The sequence below is a fragment of the Plectropomus leopardus genome, chromosome 13, assembly GCF_008729295.1.
Source record: "Plectropomus leopardus isolate mb chromosome 13, YSFRI_Pleo_2.0, whole genome shotgun sequence".
Classification (NCBI taxonomy): domain Eukaryota; kingdom Metazoa; phylum Chordata; class Actinopteri; order Perciformes; family Serranidae; genus Plectropomus; species Plectropomus leopardus.
In genome coordinates this window covers 32,209,455-32,233,768 of record NC_056475.1, presented here as the reverse complement: position 1 = coordinate 32,233,768, position 24,314 = coordinate 32,209,455, and the positions used below count along the sequence as shown (strand labels likewise).

At 39.2% G+C, this 24,314-nt stretch overlaps 1 protein-coding gene across 1 annotated transcript; it reads right to left on the bottom strand.

Annotated features, from left to right (window-relative positions):
* Window positions 1-7,130: 7,130 nt before the first annotated feature.
* On the bottom strand, window positions 7,131-23,033 carry igsf5a (immunoglobulin superfamily, member 5a). Its single transcript, XM_042498696.1, has 9 exons — window positions 22,968-23,033; window positions 21,364-21,445; window positions 17,302-17,616; window positions 11,974-12,264; window positions 10,468-10,587; window positions 10,355-10,379; window positions 10,129-10,223; window positions 9,872-9,936; window positions 7,131-7,733 (listed from the first exon to the last, which is right to left on the bottom strand). The coding sequence occupies exons 1-9, from the start codon at window positions 23,031-23,033 to the stop codon at window positions 7,626-7,628; spliced, it is 1,167 nt and encodes a 388-aa protein (XP_042354630.1). The 3' UTR covers window positions 7,131-7,625.
* Between the last annotated feature and the right edge of the window lie 1,281 nt (window positions 23,034-24,314).

Here is a 24,314-nt window from a genome sequence, read left to right as displayed (position 1 = left end):
GGCCCCATGGCATCACCTGATGGACCCCGATGGTGTCATTCTACTTTTGACCTGATGCTGTTCTGGGGGCTTGGTTCAGACAACAACTTGAAAAATCAGTTTCCCCACCAACAAAGCCTCAAAAAACCACAATCCAATGCAAGTAGAGGCATGTTGTATTGGGGTGTAGCTATAATCTGGAAGCTAATGAGGAAGACTTGTTTTCCAGGTCAGTCTTCACAGACAAATTAAACAATAACTCAGTGAGCCCCAGTTGTCCTTGAATATATGTTTATACGAATCTGTCCAGCAGGCTGTTGGTACAGAACGAGTCTATGGATAGAGCTATACCAAAAACTTAAAATAACAACATAATAACATAACATGGCTCAGTCTAATACAATGTATCACACATCACACAAACATATGTACAATACTAACAATCACAGTGCTATCTAAGCCTTTGTCCAGACTGTTAACACGGGAGTCAGGAACATCTACAAAGTCCTTATCATCTCTTACCCTCCAGGCACCCTCCTCACATATTACATGCCAAGAGGGAAGAACTCTGAGGCCTCTCAATATTTTCAACCATGGACGATTCAAACATCATGAAATTCCATCATGGTGCCACCTTGTGTTGGATATTCACACTACACATTTATTCTTAACAGTTCTGAGACTGTACACTCAAAAAAATGAAACATTGACTTTGATAAAATGTATTTTGTCAAATGGTTCCACATAATTGTATTAGGTTGGTTAAAAGTAAATATGTTAAGTTCATCTAATATAATAAACTTATATTACAGTAACACAATGACTTTGAATTGAACCAACTAAAAATAAATACCTTTTGACCAACAAGATAGGTTTAAGCTTATCTAAAATAAATGAATTATGTTTTATGGACTTACACAATATATTTAAATTGTATATTTGTATATTTTATATTTGTCCTTTATTTGTTTCAGTTAAATAATAAATTTAATTTAATTAAAGTTCAAGTATTGAAAACATTAGGTTTTCATCTAATTTAGTTTTTATTATTTGATTTAAACTAATTCTAGTTTGTCTACCGGTTCCACACAAATGAATTTGGTACACCAAACATATTTTTGTTATTTCCTTTATTTAGGAACACAGAAGTTAACAATTTGGTGCACTTGGTCCAACAAACAGCAACAGAGTTCAGCAACATTTCTGGTAGTGTAAGGCATATTATTAAAGCTGCAACTATGAGTCAACTAAGTGATTATTTGATTGCCATTTGTTTTTAAGTTGTCAGTATAAGCAACATGCTCTGATAATCAGATTTCCTTTGGTGTTAAAAGCCTGCAAAATATCAATGTGGCTGTCAACAATTTTGGTGCTGTGTAACTTCTCAATTCCACACCCTTCATTTTTCATTTAACACTGGATTATCACTTATTCACATAGTGTAGTTTACAACATTATAGTCTAACCATCAAACAAAACATTCCCTACTGTAAACATAACATTTTGGTAATTTGAGGGAAAAACTTGAAACATAACATTTTAACAAACATGTCAACTTATGTTGCAGCAGCATTCTATTTGTTTTTGTAATTTGTCAGTATAAGCAACATGATCCGACAATCCTTTTTCGTTGCGGTTGCTTTTGGTGCAGTCATGTCACAAAAAGTCTCCCTGGTGGGGATCGTAGTAGTTTTCAAAAAAAAAAAAAAAAAGGGAATCATTTTTAGAAGTGTCATTTTCCCCTGCTCTGCTATTTTCAAACAGCCATTAATTTTATTCTGTTTCGGCCAAAAATGTAATTTTACCCATATCACAGAACAGTTTCTGAGGATAATATATTACACCCATTAGGAGTGCACATGCAAAGGCGATGTCTCCCAACTCACGCAGAACTTCAACACCCTCAATCACTATTTCAACATCTGCTGGGTAGTGGTAGTGGTAGCGTCACCTCCCTCAACATTGATGCTGTCAGATGAACAACAAATCAAAGACACAGTGTTACACTTGTGCGAGTAAAACCGAGTAAACCTGGTTTGATTTATTATTTTTATTTTTATTTTTATTTTTATTTTTATTTTTTTTAATTGGGAGAAGGCAATGGTCTAATTAATTTTAAAAAATTTGCAAGAAAAAAAAGTAAAAAATACTTACAAGAAAATGACCTCAAACAAGCAAAGAAAACATTCAAAAACTAAAACCAACCAAAAAAGATAAGAAAACAACCTTAGAAAAGTGCTTGAAGAGTGTATTTATTTCCTACACACACACACGATGACTAAATCCATCAGTGTCTGAGGCTTAATCGTTTCTTTCATAAAGTCAGTGTAAATTTAAATATCCCCACTTCTTGAAACAACACCAATAACGTGAAAATCTGAGCTGTAAAGTGTGCAGTCACATCATTTCAGCATTAGAAAGAACTTCCTTCCTACAGCACTGTATTAACTGATGACTTTCCAACCTTTAATGCTGAAGCTCCTGCCTGAGCCTCACGTCTTGCCTGTCAGATTGCTTCGAAAGTCTTGTATCAGCAGACAGAGGGTTAAGCAGGACGACATATTACTCAGCATGTCAACTGTATCTGCCACTCTCCTCAGAAGTCCAGTGCTACACTTGGCACACTTGGCGATGAATAACTGCTGTCATGAACACGGTTCAGATGAACTGAGGTCCTCCCTCTGATCAGTCTGAGAAATATGACGCTGTGTAAGTGCTGCCAAATGATGCTGAAAATGTCAAGTAACCAGTATAAATGTATGCACCCATGCAGGACTGGAGCAGTTTGCAGCTGGCATTGCTTTTATTTTATCTGTTGAGTTTAAGGATTTCTTCTCTCCTCTGAAATTATTTTATTGAGTGAATGACAGAAAGTCCTCAGTGATCTCTTCTAGAAATCACCACGTCCTGGGCAAGAACATCCAATGGGGATTCTGGGAAACCAAATGCACGGAGCCCTCCCAAAAAATTTAAATCACAATAAGTATATTTTTGTCTTCTTCAAATCAAGTCATGTATCCATATATTTTTTTAAACCTAAACAGAATGATGTAATTGTTCATATGAAGTAGTCCATGTTACATTTGGCTAATAGTCTCAGGGAGCCAGGCAGGCTGCAGGAGTTCCAAAATTAATGAATCAAGTAGCAGAAATGGGTGCAACCAAAGAAGGCAACAACAATAAAGAGTTCAGAGGGAGGCATTTATTTAATTCAATAAAATTCAGTTTTATTTTCAATGCCTGTTATGACAAACTGCAATTTCAGTCAGAGGGCTTCACAGCATATGTGATCCGTTTAAATGTGGTTTAAGAAGAAATTAAATCGATCCTAAATCCTGCTACAGTTTTTTGGCATTGAAGGAGGAGTTGAGGAGTCTAATAGCCTGGGGAAAGAAGCTGCTCTGTCGTCTGGTGGTTCTGCAGTGGATATTTCTATATCTTTTTCCAGATGTCAGCAGGGTGAACAGACTGTGGCTGGGGTGGCTGCTGTCTTTCAGTATCCTGTGGGCTCTGTGCAGACACCTCACTTCACCAAGGTTCAGTGATGTTCTAGGCAGTTTTAATTATCCACTATAGAGCCTTCCTGTCCTGGGCTGTGCACAAATCATGCCAGATTGTGATGTTTCCAGTCAGTATGCTTTCTTAACCAGCTAACCAGTTAACCAGGATCCCGCTCTGGAATTTAGCCTTCCTAAGTTTCCGTAGTTTAATGATAGAAATATTACTATTATTAAATGTAGTTTATGATAGGATGTCCGCTGTCAAGAGGTGGTAAAGACGACTCTCAAGCCTAGCCTGCCTGTAAATAAGGGGGGGGGTGCAAAGGCCTCAACCTTTAAACTACATCAGCAATATACTAAGTGGCTAATATCATAGTCAATACAATGTTTTTACATGATAAATCATTAAATCATTGTAATCATCAATACATGTTTAAAGCTGTCATCAGATGGTACAGTGGAGAGGCCCGCACCATCTGACATCAGGGGTCAGATCAGGGTCAGATGAGCAGCAGAGTACAGAGCTGCATATGCACACTTAACTTAAGAAAGAACACAACAATGGGAGGAGCTGGGGGGCAATGGCCACATTTCTGCTAGCATAAAAACCACTCCCCGGCACAGTGTTTGAGCTCGAGTGGGGATACAGGTCTCAAATGAAACTAGATGATCTAAGACATCAATTGCTACCAACCAAGCTTTCTTTTCGTGAAGAAGGCGAAATAACGCTCATAGATTACGCTAAAGACTGGCAATGGAAAAAGAGGTATTGTAATTTTTTGAATGATGTATTTGAATATTTCTGTAATGTTAGTCCCCATGGTAGCCATTTCACTGTAGTAATGCCCCCCATATACATAATTTAGATTTTGTCACTTAATTTTACTGATAACAAAAAAAGGGTGAGAATTAAGATGCTGTGCAACATCTTTCTTTCAACACTCATGTCCTGGCTTGGTTTGGTTTGGTTTGGTTTGGTTTTGCCCATCAGCCAAGCACAGTAGGAATTTGTGTCTCCATTACAACCGGGCTTCCTGCTAGAAGGTGTGTCTTTAACTGATGACTGCTTGTCTTTCGGTTCCATCACAGCACTGAGACTGCACTCATAAAGGTAATCTGATGACATCCGCCTTAACATCAATTCCAGCAAAGTCTCTATTTTAGTGCTACTGGATCTAAGTGCTGCCTTTGACACAGTGGACCACACATTTTATTAGAAAGACTAGAAAACTGGGTCGGACTCTCTGGCACTGTCCTTTAATGGTTCAAGTCATATCTTCATGACAGGAAGTACTTTGTCTCAATAGGAAACTGTAAGTCAGAGAAGATGACTATGACATGTGGGGTCAGGCCAGGTTATGCAAAATAACAAAGAAGCCTATCACAATTATGCAGATGACACACAAATATACATATCACTTTCACCAGGTGATTATGAACCTGCAGAACATCTGTGTCACTGTATTGAGCAAATCAGTGATTGGATGCATCAAAATTTTCTCCAGCTCAATAGAGATAAGACCAATATCATTGTCTTTGGGCCATGTAAAGAAAGGCAGAGTGTCTGCTCTCACCTTGAATCCCTCTCTCTCATAACTCAGAGTCAAGCAAAAAACCCCGGGGTTATCCTGGACTCTGATTTAAATTTCCACAGTCACATCAAATCAGTAACTTCATCTGCCTACTATCATTTAAAAAACATTGCCAGAGTCAGAGGAATAATGTCACAGCAAGACCTTGAAAGCCTCACCCACGCCTTTATTTCTAGTAGGTTAGATTACTGCAATGGTCTGTATGTAGGCCTTCCATAACAAGCTGTTCAGCAACTTCAGCTTATTCACAATGCTGCGAGAGTCCTGACAAAAACTAGGACTACATGACCACATTACTCCAGTCCTAAAATCCTTACACTGGCTCCCTGTCACTCAGAGAATTGACTTTAAAATCTTACTGCTTATCTACAAATCAACCTGTGGCTCAGCGCCAAAATATATCTCTGACATGCTTGTGACTTATGAACCCTCAAGGACCCTCAGAACATCAGGGGCCGGCCTACTGAGCGTCCCAAGAATCAGAACTAAACATGGTGAAGCAGCATTTTGTTATTATGCAGCATAAACTCCCAGATAAGGTTCATCAAGCCCAGACTTTTAAGGCAAAGCTAAAAACATTCATTTTTCACACTGCCTACTCCAGCTGCTGACTACCAACTTATTATTAAACTTGATTTTAAATCATTTTAAATGATCTTTTTATCTTTGCACCTCTGCACTTTTTTTTAGTAATTGATTTCAACTTTTTATCTTATCTCTTTCTCTTTTATTGTAAATCTGTATCTTTTATTATGTTTTTATATTTTATTACTCTGTAAAGCACTTTGAGTTGCCCTGTGTATGAGATGTGCTATACAAATAAAGCTGCCTTGCCTTGCCTTGTCTTAAGTGATGCTTGTGTAAAAGCAGCAGGCTGATCCACAGCTAAAGGTTCTTCATTATTTTTGCTCCATCACACAGCAGGCAGGTAAAGATTTGACCTGGGGGGTGTTCCAGAAAGGGGGTTCAACAAACTGAGTCTAACCATGAACTTTGAGTTGATTTACTCTGAGATGAGAAACTCTGAGTAATCGGTTCCAGAACAGCTGATCTAAAGTAGTTCAACTCTGAGTCCAGCACATGCACGACCTCAATTAAAAAACCAAGCCAGTGACTATTTCAACATGTAGTGATTTAAACCCCCAACAGAATGCTGTTTTAACACATATATGTCCTCTCGCCTAATATCCTGCTGAGTAAATTTGATGACAACATTTGATGTTGATATAAAGCTCACACTGTGAACACAATATTAGCTTTCTTTATGGGACTGAGAATTACTATGATGATTGTGTATTAGATTATGGTGCATACAAATGTGGGGATCATACTTTTATTCAGCGAACTGATATTTGATTTTTTTTATTGTGTTTAGCTACTGTCCTATTAGTATTTTTATCCATACTGGAGTCATTGATTTGTAGACTAAAATTGTGGTATTGTGTATATAAAGTTTCAATAAAATACTAATTATAAAAAAATAACATTTGAGTTTTACTCAGCCAACAGAAAGGCGGTGTGTGAGATTAGATATGTATGGCCAAAGAATGATATTAAGATGAATGATTGAGTGTAAGAAAAAACTGCACCATTATAACAAATATTCATTGGGGAATGAGAGCAGATCCAATCAAGATCTGAAAATCCTCTCCCGATGTAAGGCACTGCATAATAATTCTGCTTTGATATCTATTGGATTGAAAAATACGGACAATCCGTGTCCGACAGCTTGCTTCAGGTGGGAGGAGACAGGTAGAAACTCTGCTTCTTATAGAAAACCTGTCAGCGAGCAGGTCATGTTCACAGAGTCAGTTACCATCGTGATTGACTTAACTCTCTTTCTGGAACAGATAACACAGAGTTTCCCCTCATCTCAGGGTTAACACACTCAGAGTTTTCACATGACCTGCTTTCTGGAATAACCCCCCAGTTGGAGGTGAGCTGTACGTTTGGCACAGTAGGAGTGTCTTGTCTGCAGGTCTTCATCTACCATCGCCCAGAAAAATTTAGAAATTTAGAAAATTTTCTATAGATTTTTCACAATAGAAGTCCCCCATTATTTTGTTGTGTAAAAGCTTTTATTGTAAAGGAGCAAAATAAGGAAACACTGGGTTTTCATCAGCAGTAAATACAGCTGAAAGCCAACGAGACAGTTAAATAAAGCAGAGATCTACAGTAGCTAAACTACCTCTGATTGACTGATTGACTTCAGATTCAATTAGAAGCTACAGAAGTACTGAGAGCTGGACACACAGAGACTTTCAAAAACTTCTTTCTCTCTTCTCACTTGCACAGAGGGGAGAGGAGTCTCACCGCTTGGTTCAGGGGGAGAAGGGGGGTTGCCAAGGGTTGGCATCAGTCCACACTACGTCACTGCTACCTGCTTGGAGGTGGTCAGGCACCCCTCAGGCCCTACTCCAGAAAGGGTTAATCCCTGGCACAGCCCAGCATGGTTTGGCATTTTAAAGCTGAAGAAGGAAATGCAAATTGGCACAGCATGGTTTGACTCGGCAGCCCAAAGTGACAGTAAAAAAGGGCCTGTCATTATCTGTCATTACACAATGGTGACATGTCTGTGCTTCCTGAGGCCTGATTCATCCACAGTGTGGTAGGCACTGTTGTAGTCGTCTCCTGCTCGGTTACTGTTCACAACATCAGGCATCTAAAAATCAAAAGCAAAATGCATTTGACATTTACCATGTGCTTGTAATGCTTTTCAAAGATAGCCAGGACTTGCACTTTAAAAACAGTGTGGACTCATATGTTGCCATTCTCCTCCTCCTTGCTGTTTCCAAACATAGCTCATCATCAACACAAACTGTAAATATATTGCTCCACTGAGCAGCCGATCATCTTTGAATTACTAGCCTTTAGTTGTTAGTTAGTTAATGAGTTACCTTGTTACTTAATTAAATTACTTGAATAATCAATGAATTATATGTAGCATGCCTGATCAATGCCATATAAAATGATTGGCAAAACAAATAAGCAAATTCACATGGCTAGTAATTTATTTTTTACATTTGGAACAGCCATGCAGAGTGATGTGTAAGAACCACCACCTCTCACATCTCTGAAAGGCATGTACGGCATACAGCAAGAGCTGTGAGCAATGATGACTTCTGGTTTATACATGTACATATATATATACATTGCATGTTTGACTTTGCAGAGGTGAACACTGCATGCCCACTGTGTGTCAGCAAATGTAACAAATATCAATGGGGGGTCAGTCTCAAACACGACAGCTGCCTGGAAACTATGTCCTGCTGTGGACAGGGCAGCACCCTTTTTTTTCTAAATGTGCATGTTTATGTTTTTTTCTTGTCATTGGTCTACAAACAGATCACAGCTCTGTCCGTCAGCTGCATCTCAAGCCACTGTTGGGTCCAAGATCGCTAACACTGTTAACGATACTTATTCAGGAGTGCTTACTTTAGATAATGTTTCGTATAATTGTCAGAAGGAGGCACCATTTGGCAGATTAGCATAAATGTGGTCATTTATCAGTACTTGATCATTTGTTTGTCAATAAACTAAGTTAGCATTTGCACTTTGTTTAGCTAACGTTTGCCAGGTATATTCCTGTTGAGGCGTCTTACATTAATTTGGACCGTAAACATTATTAAGTAATAAGTCTCACAAAGGTGCAAAAACAACAGAAAAAAGACATGGATTCATGTTCTCATCCACATATTGCAGCTTTGCAGTGGACCTCTGTATCCTTCTGTATCAGCTCTTTATGCTCCAGGATGTCACTACCATGATGTCAACAACATGATGGGATAATGCTGCAAGTGGTAATGAGACAAAAACAGCACATGGAAACCAATGCTAAATGCACATGCTAGCATGGATAGTTATGATTAGGGGAAGGACGCACAGGGGTAGGTGTAGAAAAAAAAACATCACATTCAGTTGGGAAGCAAAAACCAGACTTCCACATCAAACTCTATTTTAAAATTCTCGTCAGTCCTGTTCAATATCTAGTGGTGAGATGGACTTGCGTATGCAGATCTGATGTTAAAATGTTACAGTGCGCTGTTTTTTATTTTTTAGATAATTTTACACTGCAGATCACAATTTTTCACTTGAAGCATTCCATCTTTGCAAGGGCAGAGTGTAGTTGCCCTTGCAAGTGTTACGTTGAGCCCTGTGACAAGAAAAAAAAACGTTTTGGTGGACACAACAGTGCGCTGTTGGAGATTTAGATTTAGTTTATCTAGAGATAACGTGTAGATTTTTTACCACATCAACCAGTAGACTGGTTGAAGACAAAGTAGAATTTCAGTCAACCAAGATTTTTGTGTTGGTTGATTTCAGCCCTAATCTCTACATTTCTAAATTTGACTGTCACAAAATGTGTCCGTCTCTACAGTTCTTATTTTTTGTCTGCCCCTTGTTCCCTGCAATACTTCCCCAGGCCCCTTCATTTCCATCCATCCACCAGATGCCCTCAGACTCACCCACCTGTCCCAGGCACCTGACTCTCTCTGGCACCTGCTCACCTGTTTCCACTCTTCCTCATCAGCCCTGCAGTACTAATCACTGCACTTGCATTCTTGTAGCATTAAATTAAATGTTTCATCAACTATAGGATGGTCCCAACAGAATAACTTGTAATCAGTTCAGCATTCCTCTGACCTCTTATCTAGTGCCAAATGCTTATGTGCTCAATACTTTGGTCGTAAGAAAAAATCTTGCCATCATGCCCTAATGGGATGTACACCCCTACATGTCAACATTTCACTGCTACTACTGCTTATCAAGGAGTTCTACTAAACAACATCACAATCCTACCTCAGAAACCTTGGTGCCATTTGCCTGGGAAGGGTAACTCTCATTGAGTTCACTGGGAGTGACACCTGAAACAGAAAAGGGAGATTGTAGAGGGGAGTTTGATTTTATGTCACCAGCAGATAATGGCTTATGGTTTATCTACATGGCCTAGCATGGTAGCATGGTGACAAAGTGCCAGTATGTTGCCATGCCAGAGTGCCAATAAAGATTTTTAAAGCTTGTGTGTGCTTACGTACATATGCACTTTTCAGTCTTACTTGTTTGACCCTCTGGCATATATCCCGCGTTCACCTGACCCTGTGTCAGTCCAGCTGCACTGACACTACTTATTTGGCTCTGTGTCCTCACTCTCCTTCCACACACAAGCATGAATGAGAAAAGAGGATTTTACTGTATGTTGGAATATGTAGAAGCACATGTTGTTATGTAGAGGTCAAATGGTCAGGTAGTGACAAATTGTTTATCATTTTGGTGGTCTCTTACCTCATTTCATCTTGGTAGTTGGGTTCTTAAGAGGATTGGAAGGTAACAAAAGTTTAATTTCATTTATGTAGACCAGTGTAAGCTGTTGTAGACTGATATGATGAGGGCCTTACGTTTCTCTTTTCTGCGTTTGTAGCAGAAGATAATTCCAATGATGAGCAAAACCAGCAGAGCACAACCTCCTATGGACACAACCACGGCTATCAGCACGGTCCAGTCAGGAGGCTTGGTAACTGTTGAAGAAGGGACATCCAGCAGAGTTTATTATTGTAACACAAATTGAAAATATTGAAAACACCCAAATGGGAAAAGCAAGCACCATATTCACTTTATGTAAAAGGAGTCAATCAATTTAAGTCAATTTTATTTTTAATTTTATTCAGACAGGACCACAGAAATGGCAAAACCAAGACCAAAATGAGGGAGGGCCTGAAAATCAAGGCGAGCTAGATATCATTGCAGCAACAGGATCTAGGAAAACTAGGAAACAAGGGAGCATGAATGCTTCGAAGAGGCAACAGAGTTAGTGTAATGCAGTAAAAGACATGAGCCTTCACAGATGGAGGGAGCAAGGAAAAAGGAGCTCAGTGTATCCTCAAGAGTCCCCCAGCAGATTAAACCTATGTCAGCCTAATTAGGGGCCGGTCCAGGCAACCTGAGCCAGTCCTAATTATAAGGTTTTTCAAAGAGGAAGCTCTTAAGTCTACCCTTAAAATGGAGACGGTGTCTGTCTGCCTGACAGAAGGCCTCTCAAGATGACCTGTTCTACCTCTGAGCCACAGCTGTAATTGTAATGCCATTCCCTGTGAAACTGGTACTGGGGGCAAACAACCAGCTACAGTACAGCAGCTAAAAACACTGGGATAACCTGCCAGGGCCCTGTCTGCTACCAGACCCTTCATAAATGGAAGGGTTTTTTTCCCCATTAAAATTAGTTTTTTGGGGAAGCTTTTCCTATCTGCTCTGACGGTCCAAAGAAGCAGGGAAGTCACATACCGTAAAGGCAAACTGTGATTTGTAATAATGGGCTATATTAAAAAAATTAATTTGACTGCTGGCCTTCCAATAAACATAGCAGCAGCTGATATTGTATCACTGCATTCAATCCTTCCATCTTTACACAGAGATTGAGCTATAGGGCCCCTACATGGTCTCTTATTTATGCCTCTTTTGCCCACAGAACTAAATGGCAGCAGCATCATGACACTCCAGTGTGTGATTGTAGACTGTATTGGGATTGCAGAACCAATAAAGGCGTGGAAGGCGTGACATGTAATGTAACATTATTGTCTGCCTCTAGTTTGACATATAAGATTCTAGTCATTTTCTAAACATTCTAAACATATTTGTGACCAAATGCATACAAAAGTAATGACACAACACCCCATGGTATAGCAGTAGAATTGGTCTTGATTCTGTCGCCAATGGTCAACCAAAGAACCCCATTTTGACATCCTACACTTGCATTTAATTGGCAACAAACACATCAGCTAAACTGCTGACTTAATCTCACAAGGAATAGCTCACAAGACAGGAAACTGGGAGAAGACTTACAAATACCAAAAAAATACATACAAAGACAGACAGACATACAAAATAAAATAAAGTTGTGTTCTTACCAACCACCAAGAACACAGAGCTGGATTGTGGACTTGTTAGTGTCTGCACAGTTGCTTGACACTCTACTGTGGTGTTGCTGACTGCCTGAAACTTCAAGACACTGGTGGAGTTGAAGGTATCCCCATCAGTCATGTTGGTGGTGGTGTACAGGCTGCTGGCCACAGCTTGACCATTACGGGTCCAACTGATACTTGGTATGGGGAACCAAGCCGAAGTTACACACTGGAACTCCACCTGCTCATCCTGCTCTGCTGTCACATTTCCTCCCATGATGCTGACCGTACCACTTTCTGAGAAATAGAGACAGGCACAGAGGAGAGTCAGGAGTACAGCAAGCTTTAATAATTCTGACCCAGTGGTCAGCTTAGAGCTTAAAGGTATAGGGCTGAAAAACAAGATTGAAGAAAAATAAGGGGAAAATAAATCATCTTAAATTATATACATCACACTACACAGATCACTTTCATGTCAGAATTCCTGAAATCAAGTTAACCAATGAGTCAATACAACATTTTTAAAAACGAGCAGTGTTTGCCATCGAACTTTCAGTGTCCCTAATTACAGTAATTTTGTTTAAAGAAAAGCAATCAGTGTGCTCAGCTGGCAGGTGTGTAAAGTGGATTTATGTCTGTAATCATGGAGGAACTCAGTTCAACTAAAACACAAGAAACTTGTGCTCCAGAAAAGGATAATCACTCAGTGAAGAATCTAGGGTCACTAATCAGCAATTATGGCTTAAATATAAAGGCCAGACAGCAGTAATAGAATAGTCAGAGAGGAGTGAAGACTAACACGTCCTTGGGGTCATCAGGTGGGAACCTCCTTTCATCAGTGTTTTATGTAGTTGGTCCCACAACACCTTCAGGAGGCTAGGCAGTGAACTCTGGCGTCCCAAAGCCACTCCCCTAGTGTCAGTTCTCACTGCTCCTATGAAGCCCAAACAGCCCTGCCACCTTCAACAGACCCAGGCTCTGTTTATGCGAGCTCCAGGTAGTGGCAGTACCACATGGCTATCACAGATACAAGGCTAAGGCTAAGCTAAGCTAGCCCCGCTAGCTAGGCTAGTTATCACATGGCTATCACAGCCCAAACAGCAATGCCTACTTCAACAGACCCAGGCTCCGTTTATGCGAGCTCCCAGTAGTGACCATGCTACTTTCCCTAGCACATCATCACACTTGCTTTACAGTTTGAGTTTGTGCAAGCTTCAGGTAGTGACATTACCACACGGCTATCACAGATGCAAGACTACGCTGCTAGTTGGCTACCACAGATACAAAGCTAAGCTAAGCTAACACATAGCTACCCCCCAGGAGGCTAAGCTAAGCTAGCTAAGCTAGCTAGGCTGGCTATCACATGGCTATCACATACAAGACTCAAGCTAAGGGAAATAAGGATGAATTGGCAGAATCAGCAAACACACTTACTTGGGTGGCAGCATGGTCTCACACAGAGAGACTCAAACAGGCCACACCCACTTCTAAATACCCTCACACTTCCTGTATTTTCTCCTGAGCGGACTGATTGGTAGATCTTTCCACCTGATCTCAAGGAGTTGTCCGTTCAGTGGGTCCCCCTGCTGGTCCCCAACTTCCATTGTTTCTCCTAATCCAAATCCACTGACTGGATTTAACTGCCTCATCTGACATTTCCCCCACTGTCTTCCCCAAACACATCCCATCCCCCTACATCCCACTTCAACTGGGCAAAGCCTAGCTTTCCATCTTTTCTGCTCAGCTTCTGCCTGTAAGTCTGTGTACCTCAGTTTCTTCCTTTCTTAGGCTTCTTCTACTGAGGCTTCCCAAGGGACTTTTAGCTCAATGAGATAAACGATCCGTTGACTCACCGACCACAGCACTGATCCCTTGACTTACCGACCACAGCACTATGTCAGGCCTCAAATTAGTACAGACTATTTCCCGGGGAGTAACAAGCTTTCCTCCTAAATCTACCTGCATTTCCCAATCACAAGCTCCTTCCAGGTAACCACACCCCTGCCTCCTCCCTAATTTACTGCCACCATGTTTCTCCTCCTCACACACAAACTGGACATCTGGACTCCCTTTTTTAAAACCTCTTGAATTCACATGTCTTCTTCTCCCCTTTATACCTTCAGCTAAGCCTCTCAATACCTGATTATGTCGCCACGTATACCGGCTCTGTGATAAACTAATGTTGCAGCTTGACAAAATATGTCTTACTTACCCAGAGCTTCAAGTTCTGGGGGTTGGCAACATATCACATGTAGCCCCTATCAGGAATGTAATGCAGCTCTCCTCCATACTCCACGGGTCCCTCCAGCTAAGCTTCCTCCTCTCTACACTTTCCCAATTCAGCCACTGTCCCTGCTTACCCTGAGCCACTGCCTTAGCACCCCTTACAGTCTCCTCTTGCCTATCAGGACAGACCTACTCAAATATGTGCAGAGTCCAGAGTATGTAGGGAGATGTATCACATAATATTGCATATTTTATTAAATAATATATAATAAAAATTGAAGTTGTTCTACTGTGATGTTGTTGTTTTTTTTGTTTGTTTGTTTGATTGTTTTTTAAATCAAAATATCAACAAATAATCATCTTCAACCTGTCAGGAAAAAAAAAACAAAACTTTCCTTTATAAGTCAGCTTAAATATAAAAGGAGAGTCCTCTCAAAGTAAGTCAAGTCAAGTCAGTTTTATTTATAAAACCCATTATCACAAAACATGGTTTGCCTCAGAGGGCTTTACAGCATACGACATCCCTCTGGCCTTAGACCCTAACGGCACCTAAGGAAAAACTCCCAAAAAAAAAGAACCCCTGTAACAGAGGGGGGGGCGGGGAGGAAGAAACCTCAGGAACAGCAGCAGAGGATGATAAGAGATCCATCTTCCAGGACGGACAGACTTGGAATAGATGTTGTAAATAACAACTTAATTACAATTATGACAAAAAGGAAAGAGAAAGAGAGGGGAAGAGAGGGGGAGAGATGCACAGCAATAATGGAAACAAACGCATGTCATATTACATTAACAATGGTGTAAAAGTGTACTAAATGCACTCTATGATAATATTGTGGGTCCTGATAAGAGTTTCATGCGTATATTGATAGTGGAGGCATGGCTCATAATAATGGCAATTGAAGGTTGCGTCAAGCACGATCACAGCATCGGTGCAACCATGACCCACAACACAGGCGTAGTTTCAGACAGGACCACAGCAATGGCAAAACCAAGACCATGATCAGGGCGAGCCGGGGGTACAGTATCAGTGCAGCCACAGCATGACCATGAGTAAAGGCAGGGTCACAGCACCAGCACAGCTATCACCACGGTCAGGCGCAGCCAAGATTGCAGCCAGGATCCGGAAAAACTAGGAAACAAGGGAGCAGGAATGCTCCAGAGAGGCAACAGAGTTGGCGTAATGCAATAAACAGACATGAGTGTTTTCAAATGGAGGGAGCAAGAGACGTAAAAAGAAGCTCAGTGTATCATAGAAAGTCCCCTGGCAGATTAAACCTATGTCAGCCTTACTAGGGGCTGGTCCAGGTAACCTGAGCCAGCCCTAATTATAAGCTTTATCAAAGAGGAAGGTCTTAAGTCTACCCTTAAAAGTTGAGACAGTGTCTGCCTCCCTGACCGAAACTGGAAGATGGTTCCATAGTAGAGGAGCATGGTAGCTGAAGGCTCTGGTTCCTATCCTACTTTTGGAAACTTTGGGAACCACAAGTAACCCTGCATTTTCAGAGCGCAGTGATCTTGAGGGTTGGTAAGGAACTATGAGCTGTGACAGATAGGATGGAGCCTGACCATTTAGAGCTTTGTAAGTAAGGAGGAGGATTTTAAATTCAATCCTGGATTTTACAGGGAGCCAGTGCAAAGAAGCTAAAACAGGAGAAATATGAACACTTTTCTTGGTCCCCATCAGAACACGTGCAGCAGCGTTCTGCACCAGTTGGAGAGACCTAAGAGATTTGTTGGGCAACCGAACAATAGGGAGTTACAGTAATCCAGCATAGCAAGTAACAAATGCATGTACTCATTTTTCGGCATCTGTTTGGGACAGGATATGTCTAATTTTTGCAATGTTACGCAAGCGAAAGAAAGCAGTCTTTGAAGTTTGTTTTAAATGGGAGGTAAAAGATAAATCTTGGTCAAATAAAACTCTGAGGTTCCTTACAAATGTGCTGGAGGCCAAGGTAATGCCATCTAGAGAAATTATATTGTTAGAAAGGGAGTTTCTGAGGTGTTTAGGGCCAAGAACAATAAGTTCAGTTTTGTCTGAATTCAACATCAAGAAATTACGGCTCATCCAGGCTTTTATGTCCTTAAGACATGTTTGAAGTCTAGATAACTGATCAGTTTCAGGCTTCATAGATAGATACAGTTGCGTATCATCAGCAGACCTTAGTATGCTCGAAGGATTGATCATTGATGTGAACAAACTGGGATCAATCTGATAAAGATGATTTAAACCAGGTTAGTGCCGTTCCTTTAAGGGGAATTAAGTTTTCCAGTCTGTGCAGTAAGATTTGATGGTCAGTGGTGTCACATGCGGCACTGAGTTCTAATTAGATTAAAACAGAGACCAGACCTGAATCAGAAGCAATCAATAAGTAGTTACTAATTTTTGCTCTGTACTACTTAGATGCGGAAATCAAATTGGAGAGTCAGTGAAGGTAATTGGGGGGAAAATGGTCCAAATGGTCCAGGTCATGTTGCCTCATCCAAGCTACTTTACCTTACCTTGCGTCATAACACATCATAATTTCTTTGTCTTGGATTTAATTTCATAAATTTCATTTTTTTAGGACTATCCAGCAAACCAAAGAAAGGAAGTGACATAGATCACAGTGCATTTTGGGTAGACAACAATTAGGTTTGAACACTAAAGTAAAAACAAAAACCCCAAGACGGCATAAATTTGGTGTTGTTCCTTTGTTTTTTGTGGTGAACAAGCCAGCTGAAGGAGATGGAAGGTGTGAAATTTTTCGGCATTCCCCGCCCAATCAAACCAAGTCCCCCGAACTATCCTGGTGTGAAAGCGCCCTTAGTTTATCAATGTATTCCATGTTTCATCAAATGTGTTTGTCACAGTCACTACAACTCCTGTACTAGATACTGAGAGCGTTTTTGTAGTGTACATGTAGAGATATTGAGATGGATTTTAAACTCAGTACTGTGGTGCTGGGGTGAGGGTGAGGTATGTGCACATAACTCAGCAATCACTGAGACCCTGAACCCATTAGAGCTCGAAGGACAGCCACAAAACAGCATGTGTCTCCCAAACCCATCTTACCCAGAGTCATGACACAGATATAGCAACCTGATGGATGGTAATGACAATACCTTGTACATTAAGCTGTGCTGTCTTTGATCCATGCTCCCACAGCACGTCGCAAATGACCGGCCCGGACTCCCTGCGAGTGACGTTATGGATGGTGAACTCCACACAGCTGGTGTCACCGCTGGAGCAGAATCTAGCAGAGAACTGCTTTGAGGATGCCGTCATGTTTCCAGAGAAAGGGAAAAAGAGAACCGGAGATCCTCTGACAGACCAGCTCATGACGTCCCATTTTCCTTGAACAGTGGCACTGAATTGTGCATCAGAATCTTGTAGCACTGTTAAATTCAGTGGCTCCAGCTGGAACTGTCCTGACACCACTAAATAATATAACACAAATGACATGTCAGGCAGGAATTAGTTCATCACATGAGAAATAGAAAAGAACCCTAACACTTAGGATCTAGTTACTATCTAGCTGTATTGAAAATGTTCATGTTCAATTTGAGGAGTACAGCCTATTGTAAATATACAGGGACAAAAGAGGTTTGGTGCTGCTGAGTATATTATTATAATGGTCTCACAAAACATTTAAATGAAGACATTAATTTTATTCACTCATAAATATTAGTGCCATCTTTATTTTATTGTAACTGTGATGGGATTGACAAAATAAATAGTGACGATGATCATTTAAAGTGATGTGATTGCTGGGATCATTTGTGGTTAATGGTAAATGGACTGCATTTCTGTAGCTCTCATAGCTTTTTTTCTTGTCTGAGCGACCGCTCAGTGCACATGAGCACCATTCACCCATTCACATGCACATTCATACACTGGTGGCTAGGGCTACCATGAAAGGTGCCACCTGCTCATCAGATAAACAAACACACACTCATACACATGGAACAGCCATCAGGAGCGATTTGGGGTTCAGTATCTTGCCCAAGGACACTGACATGTAGACTGCATGGGCCATGAATCAAATAACCATCTCTCCAATTACCTCTTTGTGCAGCCCACACTGACTTTCAGTAGTTGACTATAGGTTTCTGATAATCAGAATCAAAATCAGAATCAGAAAAGGATTTATTGCCAGGTAGGTTTTCAATTAAAAGAGATTTGGCTTGGTTTTTGATGCAAACATAAAACATGCAATAAACATATTAAGAGAAATAAAAAATGTATGGATAGTAATTTAGAAAAAAAGGTCAAGTACTGCAACACCACATTGCAAGTGTTCACATCAAAATAAGCTAGGCCTAATCATGCAATGGAACACAATCATGAGAAAATTAAAATAAATAGAAATATGTAAAATAAAACAAGGGTAACTGACTTAATCAGTCAGGCAACTTTTGATTCAGGACAAAGTAAAGAACTGCTGCATATTAGTCATACCGCTACTATTATCATACATACACATATGATTATTCATGTCACATATATACCATTATATGTTAAGATATAAATATAACATATCACCACCTTAGATTTGTAAGATTCTATTCTGAGCAGTTTTGTGATTTTGAGCTTTAAAGATTTTTCCATTCCAAACAGCAAATATGATACAGACCTTTTTCTTTTCTAAATATGTAAAGGTATTAAAATGCATGTAGCATAAAAAAGACACCTTGCATAATGCTAATAGTTTTACACAGAATAAGAATATATGACTAACTAAATTTTGACAAAAATGTCAGATTGAACCTTATAATTCAAAGATGATGATATACCTGCTGTGATATACTACTATTATGATTCATACTCTTTTATTATTGTTATAGTTGTTAATGTTATTATTGTCATCTGTTTCTTTCTCTGTGTCATTTTGTCATATGGATTACTGTAATTTTATTATGTTAAACTGTTCTGTACACAACATCTATTGCACTTGCACCTTTGTCCATTCTGGAAGAGGGATCCCTAGGTTTTATGTATTTATTTATTTAAACTGAACTGAAGTGAACTGAATGTTTTAAAAGCACATAGTGCTCTTTGTTCAAATCCGTTCTTGAGAGAAGTTTGAGTTTGCTCAAGGTACATACTGTAAATACAACAAAGGACATTAGTTCTGTTTCTTTTGTTGGTTTTTCGACAAGTGAAACTCAAACACAACATTAATCTGGATCAATCCTTCACATGTCAAGCTTTAAAGCTGTGATAGACTCTAAGCCTGTGTCCTTGGATGTTTCTTGCTATTGTTGCATCCTTTAAGAGTAAGCTGAAGGAAAACTGCTCTTCTGCCTCCCTCTGCCACCTGTGTCTACACTGAGCAGGACTGTTTACATTTTGATGAGAGTGACTGATTAGATTTGCAACACTTTTTTTAATATACTTTTTTTTTGCATACCATTTCCATACAGCTTTTCAGTTTGCAATATACCACAAATACATTTCCCAATCAAAATATACATCCAAAGACATAAATAACCAACATATCTGCCAAATACATAAATAAATAAATGGATAAATAAAAAAGGTGAAAAGCAAGAAAGGGAAGAAAAGAAAATGGAGAAATGTAGACAATTCAACAGAAGCAATGATCACTGTATTCTAGCTGTACACGTTTTTATATATTAAATTGATTAAAATTAATGGTGTCGTTACACTTCCCCATCTTCCAAAATCCACCTTTTCACAAACACATTTTCCATATTCCTTATTTTGTGGGTCACTTTTTCCATAAATTTTACTTCTTGAATCATATTTTTTTCATTTCAATGAGTCTGGCGGGTTGAGTCTGGCAGGTTGAGCCACTTTTTAGTTATTTGTTTCAGTGCAGTGATTCTCAAGATTCTGAACATATCAACATCAACATCTTATTTGAAGATATCTATAAAAATGATTACTTGATATTTTATTATGTTTAGAGATATTTTCGAAAGATTCAACCTAATTTTCCTTGTACATTTGCCGGAATCTTACCAGTCCCCTCTGATTAATGGTGTTCCTCCTTATTGAGATGTGTTTCCTGTAAGAATATTATTCCACCCATTTTTTTCAAATTTTGTAAAAGTTTCTTTCTTTTAATTCCAGTTTAATTAGTATTTTGTGAAACTACTGTTAGCTCACTCATTTCATGCATGGTTTTGTTACTCTTCCTGTTTTTCTATATCTTTCTCTATCTTCTCACTTCAGTTTTTAAGTTGTGGTTAGCAGCAGGCATTCCTCTCCCAAATGTAAAAGAAAATTCCATTTTAGTTTTAACTAGCTTCTTTTTTAATATTTCACACTTATCACACTCTTGTCCATTACTGAAAATGAATAAATAAAGAAATAAAGAAAAATAAAATAAAATAAGAGGAGAGAAGCCTTAAAAAGCTAATACTAGAACAACAACAACAGGCGAATAACCAAATAAATCATCTCTGCCTTTTAAGTTTACATTCACTTCTCCTTTTAATCTCTCCTCAGAGCACTCCTCTCCCCTCTTCTCCTCTCCCCGCCCTCCCCCTTCACTAGTGCAGTCTTTAAAGTGTTTACTGTTCATAATCGCATTGCCTACCCCCCTCGTATTTGTCAGCTGTTGTTTTTGTTCAATGGATCATGTCTTTGCGGTTTTTTGCAACACTTTGATTCAGCTTTTATTCTTCAAGGCAGCACTGAGGGGAATAATGAAGAACTATTCCAGCACAAAAGCCAATTTAGAAAGCCGACTTAGAAAGTTACTCTGCTGGTAATTCACTCTCACTCACAAGTCCCTGCTGATGAACAGCTTTGTCCCATTGTTGTGACTTGATTTGCAAAGTCATTTTTCGCATTAACCGACAAAAAAGGTGGGAAACAAATGTCAAGGAAAAACAATGTCTTTTCAAGTCAGTTAACATGTATTACATTGTACTGCTAAAGTCACATTAGTAGGTAGGGATCATTCTCATCTTTAAAGTCACAGTTTTTTTAAATTGCTAATATGGAGGCTCTGCAGGGGTACAATCAAATATATATGTTAAATTGTCAGAAATACTGTGTAGAAAAAAGCCATATTTCTGTGACTGTTTGGACAACAAGTTTCATAGATTACAAGAACCCAGAAAAATTATGCGCTTGTGTTTTTTTTTTTTAATACAATTCAGCAGGTTTGGACAGACCTTATATAATATATATTTGAAAAAATGAATGCTGACCTCCAGGTGCACACAGGAGTAAACAGATGTGGAAGAGATTAGGCCGCGATTTCTGGGAAACAGTCATGTTGGTGCTGTTAGCCTGAAAGACGAAAGAAAGACAGCTGTAAGAATTTTCAACAAGTCCACTCGGCCTGAAAAATGGTCAGAACAGGCTCAAAACAATAACTCCCAAAACAGAATTGACATATTTCTACGCACAGATTCTGGTTTAGATTCGGTCAGGGGATATCTAATGTTAGCACTTAATGGAAAGTAGAGGACTTGATAATGATTTTGCAGGTACAAGAATATAAAGGAGAGGTCTGTCAAGAGGTAGCCTGGTCTCACTGTAAGGACATCAAGATATATTACTTGGCTGCAGTAGCTGTAGCTGTCCTCAGCAGGAAATACAGACAGGCAATGCACCCTTTAGTGTCTGTATGACATTAAGGGGAGTTGGTTGGCTCCAGCACACAAAGGACTTTGACCTGGGAGACTGGTGTTTGTGTCCCGTGTGAAACTAAAGGTTACCCTGGCCACTCTGAGACATAAGCATAATTTACACTGAATCCAATTACTTTCCCATTACCCACTTTATTCACCTACCTAGCTTCCTTTTATTCTTCTTTCTTTTTTTTTTGCTTTTTCCTCACACTCTTCCTCACACACAGGACCCCCAAAAAAAGTAGCAGGAAATCTGCTGTTGTCCTGACTTGCTCCAGACCTGTTGCTGTTTCTCTTCAATCTTTTTTTTAATTAACAATCCTGTTTTCTTCATTTGATTTTCTAACTTCCTATTCTGTACCCCCCCCCCCCCCCTTTTTTTTTTTTTTTACTGCCAGTACCATCCCACACACACAAACAGAGGCATGCATAATTAGAATAATGTAAACCATCCTTCTTTTGTCTCCCTGTTAGGCTAGCTTCCCTGTTTGTCTTGTATTGTGCTGTTTGTTTTCTTATTGGAAATGTTTGCTTTAATTTGTAAATGACTTAAAAAAAAAACAAAAAGAAAGAAAGAAACTAAAAGTTAATGTTAACTTATTTTGTCGGATCAACCATGATCTTTTCCCAACCCTAAACAGGTGCTGGTTTTGTCACGTTAACACAACCACAGAGCCATAGTGTCATGATCCAACATAAAAGGCTGCTGTCATTAAAGCTAAGTAGGATGAATTACGATAAAATTAAGTTGTGCTGGAAGTTTAACCTCAAATAAATGGGTCAAAAGTAAAAAGTCCTTTATATCTCTGTCAACAGCGGACAGGGCATTACGGAAGTGTTAATGACGTCCTTATTTAGCAGCTTAGCTTGAATCAAGCTTAAAGGGAGAGAGTTCTTATTCCAGATAGATGCTGATTGATACAATTTCAAGGTTTATTTTAATTACTTTGAAATTGTTTAAATGAAATCAACAAGCTTGTTTTATGTTTCTGTTCTTTCACACACAGTCTTAGCTGACTAGAAGTTTTTATTATTCATTCACAAAAAATTAATGTATCACAAAAATTAGGCAAGCCTATGTTATCCAGTTTTAGCCCTTTATAATTGTTACTTCCTTTATGCAATGCCAAACTATTTAACATAGTATATGCTATCATCACGCTTTTATAGTTTTATACCTTGCTCCTGATATCAAAAGATGCAACTCTCATAATCACCTTGGTGGACGAAATCTCTGCCTTCATTTCTAAGTATTCCACAAAAATAACAGCATCTTCAGTTAGACACACTTTCCTGCATAAGAGCCCCAGCTGCAGTGCGTGCAAAGCTTGATTAACTGAAACACCAAGTGAGCAGCAGGACTCCACCTTGGGCTGTGAAACACAAACAGGGAGCAAAGTTCAGGTCCATTGAAACTCAGCTCTTATCAGGTGTGTTTCTGCTGTGCGGCCATGGGCGGGAGACATTTACACCTGCTGGCAGAGCAGACACGTAAGCTGCTTGTCTTATCACAAGATGAATTCCATGGAATATGTTTGTGAGTTTTATTGTGTCATACTCTTGAGTGGTTGAAAAGGTTTCCTTTGTTGCTGTGAGGGTCCAAGGACTGAGGTATGTCATATGACTTGAATTGAATTGAATTGAATTGAATTGAATTGAATTGAACTGAACTGAATTGAATTGAATTGAATTGAATTTGCCTCAACAGACATACTGATTTAGTGACTGATTGAGGACAAAAACAGCAAAACTATGTCAAAACTGCCACATGACTGCAGTATATTCCAAGTCTCATGCAGACCCTTGCATTTTCACAGACACATTACTATTTTAAGGTGATCTAAGAGTGAAACTCTTTGCAGACTTCAAAGCCAGTCTTCAATAGAGTGTCCCAGAGATGATGTCTTTCTGTAAGCCAACCCAGAAACATCAAAAAGCCTATGGAATTTTTTCATTGGATTTTGGATCTCTGGAGAAAATTAGCTCTATGGTAAACAAACATTCATGATACTTACACATCTTGTTCAAAAAGACGATCTTCAAAAATGAATACCATTTATTTATATTTATGATTTTTAAAGCCTAAATGCAATTGTCAGATGTGAAAGGACTACAAACAAATTACACTATGGTCACACAACTTAACATCGTCACCACAGTGAAGCTGTAAAGCTGTGTTTGGCGTGATGACGCCCTGTAGCTCCATTTAACTACTTGTCAGCAACACAAAAGCTTCAAAGTTCACAGTGGGGTATTTGATAATGTATTTTAGGTCATAGAACAAAATGTGAAAGTCTCTTCCACTTGTGTTAACCCTTATTTCAGGTTTCTAACCAAAAACACATTTAAAAAAAAAAACATTGACTTTGAGATGAGGGAACTGGAGGTGGTGAAATGTTAACTCATTTACATGTTTTAGGACTAATTTTTGGGGTTCTTTGTACTAAGGTTTACCAGCATTCCAAACATATGAAAAATCCCCACCTACAACTCCATTGAGTTTTGACTTTTTAATTCATTTTGAG

Bases quoted from the DNA above. Each gene is read 5' to 3' on its own strand.
- igsf5a (XM_042498696.1), bottom strand. From the start codon at position 23,033: ATGAAGGCAGAGATTTCGTCCACCAAGGTGATTATGAGAGTTGCATCT. The intron at 10,224-10,354 runs GTAAGAGACCAC...TGTGTGTGGAAG, and splicing joins AACTACCAAGATGAAATGAG to GAGAGTGAGGACACAGAGCC. The intron at 7,734-9,871 runs GTAGGATTGTGA...TTTGATTTTTAG, and splicing joins ATGGCACCAAGGTTTCTGAG to ATGCCTGATGTTGTGAACAG.